Genomic DNA, 14,868 nt, shown 5'->3' with positions numbered 1-14,868 from the left:
TAGATATTGGGGGGCATTTCCCAGAATACTCTTAATGCGTTAGACAGAGTGCTTTGAAAGTGATTCTGTCTTTTACGGAAAACCAATGAAGAGATCTCAACGAAGGTGAGATTGATTCCCATGTTTTTTTCCCAGTCACAAGTCGATCGGCCGTATTTTGAACGACTTGCAGACGAGTGATTACCACTCGGAACTCGTGCCACCACTGTGCTCTTGCTGGGCTTGCAGTGTTCTTATGCCTTTAAAGAAGGGCTCCCTCCAGAAAAACCTGCCCTTATTTACCAACTGTTCCAATTTGGAGACTTTCAAAATAAAGAATTAGGCAGTGGCGGCTGGTGTTTTTTTTGGGAGGGGCAGCAAACAACTACCCCCCCACTCTAGGTAGGTCAGTCGGCTAGTGGGTCCTCTCCTGTGTCCTCTCCTCCTCTTCTGCATAACGCCAGCTTCCGCCATATGTCTCCTCTCTCCTCCTCCTAGGCACCCAATAGGGTGACGGGTTCCTGATTGGCTGGGAGAAGGATCAGTGTGACAACAGCGAATGTTCATTTGCTATTGTCACATAACTGGGTGGGCTTGGAACTCAATGCTCTGCATCCCGAGCCTTGAAGCCTATTAGAGCCTATTAGATCCTCGGGCTCTAATCACGTGCTTCAGACCCCCCCCCATTGGAATTCATGGTCTGGCGCCTGCATGTAGATCAAGAGACGGATGTATTGATGGGGGGCGGCGCCCTGCGCCGCCACTGGAATTAGGACCGCAGTACATGGAGGAGCCTTAATATAGGCACTGCAGCTTTCACATATATTTGCAAATGTGTGCAACTAAACTATGGTTTTTAACCTGAATTGTTTGAAATGGTCAACTTTTTTTGCTAGCTAGCTGGTAAGTGTGCTGGAAAATTTTTGGTTGTTTGTACTCTAAGATTACTCTGCTACTTCCTACACTCTGTGGCCAAAATGTAGAAACCTCAAATTACCAAGCTCAGGTGCACAGAGCCAGGTTTCAAATGCATGCCTTTATCTCATCAAGAAGAAGAGAATCTCTTCAAAAGCGGCCATGATCTTCGGTTTTGTGGGAAGTTGAAAGGCTTGTTGAAGGCACACAGAATTGACAGAGAACTGCTTATTACTGGCATTTCAGAATCAGCTCTTAAAGTAAAGTTTTCTCAAAATTCCATTTAACTTGGCTCATAAGAGAAAAATGAAATGCAAATGTTACATTAACTCTTCCAAAGACTTAACATTTTGCATGGGCCTCATTGGCCATGGCCTAGGTTTTTACATTTGGCCAGCAATTTTTTGGTGACAGACAAATCTTAGTCACTAAGATTACTCTGCTGTTTCTTACACTCTCTGGTCAAAATGTTGTAACCCCACATTACTAAGCTCAGGGCAGGGCAAAAAGTCAGGTCCTGAAATACATGCCTTTACATGCACATGAACTTTAATATATATATATATATATATATATATATATATATATATATATATATATATGCTAATGCTCAAAAATGTGCAGAAACGCATAATAAAATTGTTGCACGCTTTCAACTCCGGCAGGGCTCGAGTCCTGCGGGAACGCGTGGGAACAGCGTCCATGCACTTTTTTCACAGCAGGAACATCGTTCCCTTTGCAGGACTAGAGCAGCCTCAAGCAACCGAGCCGCCGAGCTGATCCTTCACTAAGCGGCGATGCATGAGGCCTAAACGCGGCCGGTTGCGTGTGACATCGGAGTCACACAGCAACGCTAGGGTGAGCCCGCGTCTCCTCTCCTCACACCGCCACGCGTACTCTGCCCTGACACGCTGACACTGTGTGTGCAGTGAGCTGTGAAAAGAGCCCCTTTTGTACCCTGCTAAAATATATATTTATATCTATAGATTGACCAGTCAGCCAGCACCCTGAGGCCAGCCAGCCAGCCAGCACTGAGACCAGCCAGGCCAGCACCCTGAGACCAGCCAGGCCAGTACCGAGTACCCTGAGGCCAGCCAGCCAGCCAGCCAGCCAGATAGCATCCTGAGACCAGCCAGGCCAGCATGAGACTAGTCAGGCCAGTACCGAGACCAGCCAGGCCAGCACCAGTATTTCCTGTGAAATATATATGTGCATATGAGCGTATCATTTATTTTTTTTGGTGGGGGAGTGGATCTTGGGTGGGAGTTCCCACACTTTTTTTCCCAGGACTTGACCCCTGAACTCCGGTCTATTCCTGCTAGCAGTTCTGGCCTTCTCAGGTTATCTAGTGTACATGAGGCCTAAACAAGCCATAAGAGAGGAATTTCCTTCACTTATAGAGATTTTCTTTTACTTTGTGTTGCAGGACAGGAAGTGAAGGGAAATCTGCACAGACCCAGACAATTAGGCTCCTTTTACAATGGGGCGAGAGCGGCGTCACTTTACGGCTAATTTCGTGACGCTATTCGGTCGCTAGCATGGGGTTTTAAACTTTTACGGGCGGACGATATCCATAACAACTACCAGCATGACCTAGAAACATGAAAACCTTCCTAGACATCTGGAATTAAAGAACGTTGAACTCTGCATAAATTGCTGTTTGACACACCTGGACGATTTGAGTGAAAGACTCATCAATTTTATGATGTGGCCCCATTAATAAGCCCAAAGTGAAAGATGTAGCTGTGGGCAAATGTCTGATCATGTTGTGATTATAAACCACTGAAATGTTTTTCTATAAATGCCGAGCCTAATATTGGTTTCCCAGAGAGAGACTTGACTATGGTTTTAAATAAAACCGGTTGCAAGTAATTTATCTGTAGCAATCAATGAATTCCTGCCACATCCTGCACAAACCTCCACTTAATTAATATCTTATTTCCCCACAGACATTTTGAAGAAAATTAAACATAGTATCCTGCTGCAATATTAATTTTCAGCTTGGCTAAGCATGCAGAGGCTGTTGTGTAGGCTCTGTTTGTATCCTCCCCTAATTATAAAATACATTTGTCTTTATTAATCATTATGGATTTCCTGAATTTCAATTTATATTCATATTTAAGAGTCAGTTTCCTAAGGTAGGAGAAAACACATAGTGTAATTCTCTGCTTGCCACCAAATATTAGCTTTGATCAGTCAAAGGCAGACTCAGTAAGTGGCGCTAAGAGCTATTATTACTTATCTACCAGCTTGCTGAGATGGGGGAGAGGGATAACTCCAAGCGCCAAAATTGTTTGGCAAAAACACAGCTGTTACTTGACCGAGTCAAGCTTTGATTATTTCATACAAAAAATAAACCAACCCTTTGATAAAGATTTTACTATGAATTGCATGGGCAGCTGTGTAGCTGATACTTTAAGGAACACTTGTTTTTAATTCTTTAAAAAACTCATAAAAATATATATGGACCAAAAAAGGAAAATGTTATATATTGCAGTTTACCAATCCCTAGATGTGGTGGCTGCATTATATTCTGTTTTTTGGGGTATCTACACTTACTTCTGCACTGTGTCTATGGAAGGAGTCTTAAGTCTAGCACACGGGCCAAATGTTGGAGGGGGGGGGGGGCATCGGCCAGTTCAATAGAAACTGGCTGACATTCGGCCAATGTGTACGGGAGTTGGTTCGACAGGGGCATGTACGAAAAAGGTCTGCCGATCGGCTCCCCCCCAGAGCACTGACCGGAGTGTTCTGAGGGGGCTCCCCCTGTCATAACACAATAGAACAGCAGGGGAGATCGCTGTACTAACATCGGATAGAAAAAAACTACTAGTGTGTATGAGACACACTATAGGACCCTTTTCACACTGGAGCGGTGTGGGTGTTATCGGTAAAGTGGCGCTAGTTTTAGCGGCGCTTCACCGCTGTTATGGCAGCACTTTTCGGCCACTAGCAGGGCACTTTTAACCCCTGCAAGTGGCGGAAGAAAGAGTTAATAGCGCCCGTGTTGAGGCGCTGACGAAGCGCTTTGCACTTTCGGCAGCTCTGCCCATTCATTTCAATGGCCAGGGCGTTTTGGGTGCTGTATATACCCTGCACCGCCCCAAAGATGCTGCTTGCAGGACTTTTTTTTCCATCCTGCAAGCGGACCGCCCCAGTGTGAAAGTACTCAGGCTTTCACTCTGAGGAGACATGAGAGGTGCTTTACAGGCACTATTTGTAGAGCTAAAACGCTTGAAAAGCACCCCAGTGTGAAAGGGGTCTAAGCTTTTTTTGTTCAATCCGTTAGATTGAATGAAAAAAACTGACTGCTCTGGTCGGAGTCACTGTACCAACCACCCAAAGTTATCACAGCGCTCTTCCTCGCTGAGCTGTGTTCTGACAATGGGACAGCCCCCCCGCCAGAACACTCCAATCAGCACTCTCTGCCATTGGCTGAGAGCTCTGATCTGAAGTCATCTGGTTGCTGGTTTTCCGGTATGCTCATCCGACAGAAGACGGGCCAAATGGCCGGCTTCTATCGGACAGACTGGCATACAGACACTGGTCGAAAATGTCGGCCGGGTATTTTTGAACCGCCTGATGTCTCCCAACATTCAGCCTATGTGTACGGGGCTTAAGTTTTAACCATAGATGCCTTAGTTCATCTCCATTACATGGGGGAATGGTGATGGATTGGTAGTTTACACGAGAAAGAGAAACATTGTTTTTGCTTCCAGGTCTTCCAAATAGGAGAGACCCCTGAGGATGCATGGAGGAGCAGAATGCATAGGGCGGAGCTACGCCCCTGAGGACGTGCGGCTCTGCAAAATGCATAGGGCGGAGCATGTGTGACGTCACACCGCCATGTCGGATCCCTGTGTGGCGGCTGTTGTTTACAGGACATGAATTGAATGACAGTGGGTATCATTCAACTCTGAATAGTACTAATGCTGGATCACCATAGAAAAAAGTATTGTAGCAACAGCTGCTTGTTAATTTTTCACTAGTGCAAGGAAATGTGTTTTTTCTTCTCCCACTTTGGTCTCCTACACACCCTAGCTAACCAATAAATGGATCAATAAGGAGCACTTATTTTATTGATGTTACAACACATGGAAGAATGCATCATCATGAAGTAGATAATAAGAATTTAGCACACCCACAAGGCCATGTACTACATCATTAAAACTAAGTGCATTGACCTACTGCCTTATGCAAGATAGATGGTAAAGAAGACTAACTAGAAAATTAATTAGAGATGCACATACACTATAATGTAAAATCTCATCTTATTTCCTTTTTGCAATTAAAAAAAAAGTTTGCTGTAGAAAATGATCATGTTCGCCACAAGTACACACATTGGGGTTGGTTTACTAAAACTGGAGAGTGCAAAATCTGGTGCAGTTTTGCATAGAAACCAATCAGTTTCCAAGTTTTTTTTACTGCCAAAGCTTAATTGAACAAGCTGAAGATAGAAGCTGATTGGCTACCATGTACAGCTGCACCAGATTTTGCACTCTCCAGTTTTAGTAAATCAGCCCCAGTGTTTATAGTGAATGGGAGCAAGACTTCATTGCGCCAGCATGGATGCAGCCCCATATTCACTTCCCTTCTTCCACATACAGAAGTAAGAGAATCCTTTCCTCCTCTACCCTGGAGAACACAGCCTGAGACAAGACTGTTACCTTGCCTTGGAACAGCCATGAAAGCAATAATCTCCTCCTGATGACACCCACATGCCATTTGTGCTTAATTCACCCTCATAACACTAAATATTGAAGTTAATCATGATCTAATTTAATGAAACTGTACTAACCCCGATACACTTTAATAACGCGCACGGAACTGGCGATGAATGCAGATTCCCAGGTTAATGCTTTGTAATTTGCATTTCATTAAGAAACATCTCCTCACAGTTATGTTGCTCATGTAGATTATTGAATTGCAAGCTTTGAATAAAGTGATTAATGACCTGTATAGGTAGAACACTGGGAGGATAAGAATAGGAAATTAGCACTTTCCTACTCTTCTGAAAACATTGCCTCTTCTTGCTCTAAGTAACACCCAGTCAGTCCCCTTAACCCCTAGGTGCCGACCAGGGGAGGCTGGAACTTCATTGGTTGGGGGGGGGGGGGGGCGGCAGACAGACCTGACCATAGCCTCCCCCCTCCCATTTCACTAGCCGATTATTGCACACAATTGACAGCACTGTCCACCCCCCCCCCCCCCCAGTCGCTGACTTGCCCTCTCACCCGCCAGGCCCACCGCAGCCCCACCAAGATGGTAGCTTCTTTGGCTGAAAATGATAGAATAGCATACACGTGCTGTTCCTACAGAGTCCGGACAGCTCCTGCGCGCATGCACATGAGTGATTTCATCATGGCTCTGGCCACTCACACAGCCATAGTCTGCGAACCCAGAAGCAAGACCGGGTGAAGATTAAAGCGTGTTTAGCAGTGACAAGGAGCCGCTGGAGGGCTTGGCTCTAAGGAAGGTTTCACATGAGGTGCTAGTGTACGATGCATACTAGCACATTACCACATTGCCTTGCAGGTTTAAAAAAAAAGAAAGAAAAAAAACAGCAGCTTACTACAGCTTTAAATGTGGCTAAGCAGTACCCTGACAATCGGCCGTTTCTTCCTGCAGAAAGGCAGTGTACTGTCTGTGCCTAGGCATACCTGTCCCTTGAGCCTCATACAGTGCTACCTCAATTCACGAATGCCCCTGTTCATGAACAACACGGGTTGCTTTGGTACGTGAACTTCGTTTCAGTTCATGAACACAAGCCATGACCATCTTCTCTGTTCTGACACTATATAGAGAAGCTTTTTTGCGTGATTTTTAGCACAGTACTGTTGTACCGGACATCCAGTATGGCTTCAAAGAAAATTCAGAGCAAGCATGGTGGAAAGAAGAAAGTGCAGAGCAGTAATGAAGGTGACAAAAATGTCCCTCCATGCCAGAAGTCGTCTCAAGCAAGGTTAGTGATCTCTCTCTTCATACTGTACTGAAATTTGTTTCATATTTTGTGGTTCAAAAACAAACAAAAAAGTTCAAAATGGAATAATCTGATTTACATTGAACCCTATGGGAAAAATTTTCTCGGTTCGTGACAAATTCGGTTTGCAACCGAGTCATTTCATAAATTAAGTTTGTGAACCGAGATATCACTGTATATGTATACGATCAGAGTGAGATCATTTAGGGTGAAGTTCCACCAACTGCAAGGAGATTTGGAGTGAGATTTAGTGATGTTACTTTTGTTGTTGCCCACTGTTCTCCTTACTGGAGAGGAAGTTGTATCTGAAGAACTGCAGTGCAAGGTTCTCCCTGCTTCTTCCTCATTCATTTTGTGTACTTCCTTAACCTTTTCTGCTGGTTTCATAAATATCCTACCACCAGTCATTAGATCACTGGTAATCAGGGGGGGGGGCAGCTCTGACACGAGGAAGCAAAGCCCTGCTACTACCAGGATGACCATCTCCACAAAAAGACACAATGGAGAACAAGGCATAGTAAGTCCAGTACATGGGAAAAGTTGGTGACCAACCCTTTCATTGCTTTTTGGCACCATTTCTAGAGCCCATGTCTCTTTAAAACTGAAGAGTATCCAAAATTCTCAAGCCCTGTACACACGATTGGTCCATCCGATGAGAACGGTCTGATGTGCCTACACACCATCGGTTAAAAAAACGATCGTGTCAGAACGCGGTGATGTAAAACACAAAGACCTGCTGAAAAAAATGAAGTTCAATGCTTTCAAGCATGCGTCGACATGATTCTGAGCATGCGTGGATTTTTAACCGATGGTCGTGCCTACTAACGATCGTTTTTTTTCTATTGGTTAGGAATCCATCGGTTAAATTTGAAACAAGTTGGCTTTTTTTTAACCGATGGATAAATAACCGATGGCGCCCACACACAATCGGTTTGGACCAATGAAAACGGTCCATCAGACTGTTCTCATCGGTTTAACCGATCGTGTGTACGCGGCCTTACAATATGGAAGAAAGACTCTCATTTTTGTTTTTTTTGTTTTTTTTTATTCTAGGAAACATGTAGCTCCAATTACCTTTATCCCATCCTCTATGCACAGTGGTAGACAATACACATGGCTTTGAGAAGCGGAACACATACTCATTTAATATCATAACACCTGAAGCCTGTTACAACTGCCGACATAAGACAACTCAGATCACAGCCTCCCTTCCTCGGTAATTATTCACAAGGGTGCCTGAGGCGTGTGAACGCTGAGAAAGCCTGTCACGGAGATCATAGTAATATTTTAAGGCAAAACAAGGTAAATAAGTGTTTATACAAAATAGAATCCCCCGCATTTCGCGTGAGTGAGGATAAATAAATAATAATGAATTGTCTTCCCAATTTATTTCCAGTTACGCCATTTTTTTTTCATTTAGCCCTTAGCTGTCTTGTCTTATTTTCATTACTTTTATTTACTATTTTCCAGTTAACAACTTTAACTTTATAACTAATTTGCACACCTAAATGATTTTTTATGTTGTTGTTTTTTTTAAAAGAAAATATGAGGCTTTTATTGGTACACAGATAAAAAAACAAAATACCACTGCTTGGATATTTTATTATATATATCATCCAGTGGTTGCCACAGCAGATATATTATGAAGAAAAATGAGCCTGGGTGCGCAGCAAAGCCTGTAGTACATGTAGTCCAAAAGAGAGAGCGACACTCACAGATCTTGAGAGGTGAGCGCACAGTGAAGATTTTATTTTATGTTTCAATAATTTTTTATTGAACTTTACAGTACAAAGAACAATTATCTTGGCTTTTCATTGTGCATCCGACAACATCTTTAGGGAGTCATTTAAAACATTCGCGGAATCTACTACTTATAGAATGCATGGCACATTGTCGTATCCTCATGTGGACTGTACCTTATTCGCTCAAATGTTTATGGTGTACGGGCCATACTCAACCAAAATTCTTACTCTGTACACAGTACCACTTTGTTCATGACCTAAAGCGTGTTCCCTATCATAGGCCATAGAGTATGTCCCGCCCGCAAGGAAACACCAGCTCCCCATCTGTCTATCGGGGGAGTCTAGTTCTTCCGGTCGTGGGGGGTACCCTCCATACCCTTATGCCGCGTACACACAATCGTTTTTCATGACGTGGTCATTAAAAACGGTCGTGTGTAGGCTTTAACGACGGGAAAAAAACTTGCATGCTCAGAAGCAAGTTATGTTTAGAAGCAAGTTATGCTCCATTACAAACTAGCGTTTGTAATGGAGATAGCACATTCGTCACGCTGTAACAGACTGAAAAACAGGAAGACTGAAAAGTGTGAATCGTCTCTCACCAAACTTTTACTAACACAAAATCAGCAAAAGCAGCCCAAAGGGTGGCGCCATCCGAATGGAACTTCCCCTTTATAGTGCCGATGTACGCGTTGTATGTCACCAGGCTTTTTTTTTCACGATCGTGTGCTTAAGAAAACAATGTCTTACCAGGGTTAAAAAAGTACATAAATTTCAACAAAACAAATACAAATTAAAGGGGGGTGGAACAAAGAAGAGAAGAGATCGAGAGGGGGAGAGCAAAGAAGGGGAAGTGGGGAGGGGGGGGGGGATTGAAGATTTAATTTTAACCTTTCGACAAGGCACAAGCTTGTCTTCCTCAGGACAACAAACAAGTGAAGCAGCGCAACATATATACCCTAAAACCCCTCCCATCATTATCACCCAAATGTGATGACATCAACAAGTGCAAATGTCTAAGTTACAGCTAAAAACAATAATTGGCAAATTATGAGAACAGAAAAACATAGAAACACAGAAAAGTGATGGCAGAAAAAGTCAGTAGGCCAGAGTCTGCTTATATTTTTGTTTGTTTTGTTTTTTAGTTTAGTTTTTTTTGTTAACTTTGTTGTTTAACTATAGATCTATGTTTATCCCAAACATGTTTGATGCTATTTACTTTTGACTGTTTTACTGTTTTTACCAGCCGCTATTGCCCAATACACACCTTTGTGTCATCCCCAACAAACTTTTAGTTACCGTATTTATCGGCATATAACATGCACAGGCGTATAACACGCACCTTTATTTTAAATGGGACATTTCAGGAAATAAACATTGAAGTTTGAAGTAAAATAAGGGTCAGTGCCCATCAATGCAGCCTGATCAATGCCCATTTGCAGCCTCACAATTGCCATGAATGCAGTCTGATCAATGCCCATCTCACCTAAGATTTCTGCTGACTCAGAGGGGACAGGGAGGGGGGTGGGATGAGCGCTGTTAGATTACATACATCGAGAATCTCCTGTTTACTCGGCGGCCTCTTTAATGCAAAGTCCCACCTCCTGGACCGGCTTTTATGATAGACAGAACACTGGTCCAATGCCGGCCCAGGAGACGGGACTTCCTATTACAGAGGCCGCTGAGTAAACAGGAGATTCTCACTGTATGTAATCTGACGGCGCTCGTCCCGTCCCCCTCCCAGTTCTCTCTGATGCAGCCCAATTGCAGTATTGGCGCATAACACGCACACACTATTTGCAACCGATTTGCAGGGTGAAAAGGTGAATGTTATACGCCAATAAATACAGTATATCACTTACATATAGAATAAATAGAACAGGACCTAGTACAGAGCCGTCTGGTACACAAGTGACTGGTCTCTGTTTTGAATGAAGACCATTTACAACCACTGGAATCTATCCTTTAGCAAACTGCATATCCAACAACAACAAAAGTACATAAAAAGTAGACATAAATAAAGAAAAAAGCCAAATCCAGGAAAAAAGCTACTACTTACTATATAATTACTATGGCCCAGATTCACAAAAGAGATATGACGGCGTATCTCCTGATACGCCGTCGTATCTCTGTTTTAGGGTCTTCCTAACTACGCGACTGATTCATAGAATCAGTTACGCATAGTTAGCCCTAAGATCCGACAGGTGTAATTGAATTACACTGTCGGATCTTAGGATGCAATACCTCGGCCGCCGCTGGGGGGAGTTTGCGTCGTAAACCAGCGTCGGGTATGCAAATTAGTAGTTATGGGGATCCACGACGGTTTTTCGCGTTCGCTACGTCGCTGCTAGTCTAGTTTCCCGTCTCAAAGTTAGTCGTCGTTTTAGCTGCCCTAACTTTACACAGCCCACGTATGTGCTGTATAAAGTATGGTCGTCGTTCCCGCTGCAAAATTAAAAATTTTTTTGTTCTTGCGTATGACTTTCGGGAATACGAAAGTACGCTATGCACGTCGCCGTTCGAAAAAATTACGTCACTTCGCGCAAAGCACGGCGGGAAATTCAAAACGGAGCATGCGCAGTAGGTCCGGCGCGGGAGCGCGCCTAATTGAAATGGCACACGCCCCTTTGAATTACGCGGGCTTACGCCGGAGGCCGCCAGCGTAAGTTTTCATGCAAGTGCTTTGTGAATCAGGCACTTGCGATGAAAACTTGCGGAGGTGTAACGTATCTACGATACGTTACGCCGCCCCGATTCTACGTGAATCTGGGCCTCTATACTTTAAGATTATAGACTGTCAATTGTACAAAAATGTTATAAAAAAATAAAAATAAAGTACTGTTGACAGGCATTTATTACATTTTTCCAAAAGGTGAAATATATTGGTAACAAGATATGATTTTATGGATATGTTAGTTAAAGACATAACAGCGAGAAAAATCTTGATGTTGTATGCACTGTACCATATAAGTCCTTTTTACCTCCCCATAAAAAAGAAATAAAAAAAAAATCAACTGTTGAAAATATACAATAAATAGTTCCATTCTGTTATCTCTAAAAAATGCTTCACATTTCATGTAGTTAAATTGCTATTGTCTACCATATTAAAATAACTGAAAGCTGAACTAATAAAGGGTTCCTTATATATAATAGTAACAGCTAATTTGACCTGAAGCGGGGTACATTAAGGAAACATAAGACCAACTACTTACCATTCAGACTACTTCTGTCTATTAGGTTTGTATCCAGTGGCCAGAACGATCCGTCACCATGGCGGCCTGTTGGAAGAGAGAAACCTGATGTCAGTTTGGTTGCTCCAATGGTAATGGTCAACAAAACACAACTGGGTTCAGTTCCCAGTAGATAGGGGGGATCCAATAAGGCATTTCAGACACATTACTGTCAGTGTAGATACTGGTACAAGCCATACGTCCATTTCACAAAGACAGCGTGACACTTTCATTAGAAGACTGACAGGAGCCCCAAATTCAAGCAGCTCATAGTGGCCACAATTTTATTGTCTCTCAGTATTTCTACAGATTTAATAAGATTTCCGACAATATGGGATCTATGAAATTTACGATATAGTAAGGAGTAGTAGAGTATACCTCTTCCATGTTGGTGTTAATTGTGTGGACTTTTACTTTTCTGAGGTTGTACAGTAATGAATTAATAATGTACTAAAATAAATATTATTATATTATTAACTAACTAAACTTTATAGTTTAAAAAATAATATAATTAAAATTGATAATATATACAACACTATATATTATTCCGTAGAAATATATAAAATATTAATGCAGGAGGGTATGCTTTATTATAGGGATGCACCGATATATCGGTGCCGATACATATCGACCGAAAACAGCTGTTTTGGCGACATGCCGAAACAGCTTAAAAATTGCCGATAATGGGTATCGGGTGCCCGTAAAAAAGATGTCCGCTGGGCTGTCCCGCTCCGTCCGAGTGCACTGCACGAGCCAAAGAGTGTCACTGCCAAAGTGTCCCTCCTGAGTCCTCCTGACTCCATCGGCTATTCAAAAATAGCGCCGGGTGGTGCCATTACGCAACTGCGCATTCGCCGCCCCGGCCGGGCGGATAAGAGCTTTCCCGAGCCCAGCTTCGAGTTTGAGCAAAAATCCATCAGAAAAAAATTCACGGTTTTGTTGTCAGAAATTCTGACCGTGTGTACGCGTCATAAGTTCGTAGGGTTCAATATTAAGTTGGCCCACCCTTTGCAGCAATAAAAACTCTTCTGGGAAGGCTGTCCACAAGGTTTAGGAGTGCGTCTATGGGAATGTTTGATCATTCTTCCAGAAGCATATTGAACATCTTTGGGATGAATTAGTGAGGAGACTGCGACCAAGCCTTCTCGCCCACACAAATGCACTTCTGGAAGAATGGTCAAACATTCCCATAGACACACTCCTAAACCTTGTGGACATACATAGCATGGCTTGAGCTCGCAGGTGTGCCACAATAGGAAGCATTTCTTATAGTGGCACACTAAGGAAAAGGAAGAGTACCGTCAGGGGACCCAAGAAGAGGAGGTTCAGGCCTATTCGGTGTAAAACCATTACACAGAGCAGGTAAGAATAACATGTTTGTTTTTTAAAAGAAGAAAAAAAATCACTAATTTCTACTAAACACAGATTGGGATCAGGTGGTTAAAATTAAGATCCTGTGGGGTTGATTTAATAAAGTGCACCATCTGGTGTGGATCTGCATAGAAACCAATTACTGTAGCTTCAGCTTGTTCAATTAGGCCTCGTACACACGATAGGTTAACCAGAGGACAACGGTCTGATGGACCGTTTTCATTGGTCAAATCCGATCGTGTGTGGGCCCCATAGGTTATTTAACCGTTGGTTAAAAAAAAGCCAACTTGCTTTAAATTTAACCGATGGATTCCTAACCGATAGGTCAAAACCGTCGTGCCGACCATCGGTTAAAAATCCAGGCATGCTCAGAATCAAGTCGACGCATGCTTGGAAGCATTGAACTTCATTTTTTTAAAGCACGTCGTTGTGTTTTACGTCACCGCGTGGTAACACGATCGGTAATTTGGTATGTGGGCGCAACGGACCATCATTCAGCTTCATCGGGTTAACCGATGACAACGGTCCTTCAGACCCTTCTCATCAGATGGGCACAGGGCATTAGACTTTGACAATAAAACCTGAAAGCTGATTGGTTTCTATTAGACATGTCCAGAACAAAAAAATAAATGTTTTGTTTCGTTTCAATTCGTTATTTACATAAAATATTTTAGTTAAATTAGTTTAATTCTTTTTCAAGATTAGTTTTGTTTATTCCTTTTCAAATTTATTTAAAATGTTTTCTAATCAATTTTGAATAGTTTTCGAATTTGAAAAGTTTTCGAATGCAAATATTTTTCAAATTCCAAAAATAATAAAATAGAATAGAAAATAAAGGAATAGGAAAGGAATTTGTTTTTTTCTAATCTTTTACATTATTTTCTATTCTATTTTATTCTCTTTGGAAATTGGAAAATGATTTGAATTCGAATTTCGTTATTTCGGATTCAATTAAATTCGGTAGTATTCAAATTCAGAAATTCGCATACATCTGTATTTCTGAATAACGGAAATGTGTCTGAATTTTAATTCGGAACGAGACGAACCGCACATGTCGAGTTTCTATGCAAATTTTGCACGCTCCAGTTTTAGTAAGTCAACCCCTGTAACTCTCCCAAATATTTATACAGTATATCCTTATTTCATTTTTAAATGCTTGCAGTCCCTGTAAAGCAAAGCTAAGACAAGAAGAAGGAGGAGCAGCACAAGGAGCCAATCAGTCGTGCTGCAGGACTCATGTGTTAACAAGGAACATGCTGATAGCAAAAGACAGAAGAACGACAGATAGATGAGCTCATCAGTCGGCTGCTTCTCCTTTGGCTGTCCAGTCACATGCTTGTAATTGTTACTTCTACTACTACTAGAGAGAAAAATCCAGTCTCCTGCCTTACCAGGCACAACTGTGCTGTTAAAATCCCAGGAATTGATGGACAGAAATACAATTCCTTAAGTGGGTACAAAAACTCTCTTATATGTGCTTCATCTGTGTATTTAAAGCGGACCTTCAGTCATTTTTTTCATCTTTACATTCATTAAATCTTCTGCCCTTGTTGTTTTAACTTTGGATAGTAAAACATTTATTTTCTGCCTGTGAATTCCTTATAGAGCCCACTTCCTGTTTCTTGTCTGGTCATTAGCCTAGGCTTATGACATC

At 42.3% G+C, this 14,868-nt stretch overlaps 1 protein-coding gene across 1 annotated transcript in view; it reads right to left on the bottom strand.

The window, feature by feature from the left end:
• The window catches only part of DCC (DCC netrin 1 receptor), an 833,538-nt gene that overhangs the window by 48,153 nt on the left and 770,517 nt on the right, over nt 1-14,868 (bottom strand). The window contains exon 22 of the mRNA XM_040337108.1: nt 11,826-11,891. Within this exon, the coding sequence (XP_040193042.1) occupies nt 11,826-11,891 (66 nt within the window). The remainder of the gene's footprint in view (nt 1-11,825; nt 11,892-14,868) is intronic.

The sequence above is a fragment of the Rana temporaria genome, chromosome 1 (assembly GCF_905171775.1).
Source record: "Rana temporaria chromosome 1, aRanTem1.1, whole genome shotgun sequence".
In the NCBI taxonomy this organism is placed as follows: domain Eukaryota; kingdom Metazoa; phylum Chordata; class Amphibia; order Anura; family Ranidae; genus Rana; species Rana temporaria.
This window is presented reverse-complemented; position numbering and strand designations above follow the sequence as displayed.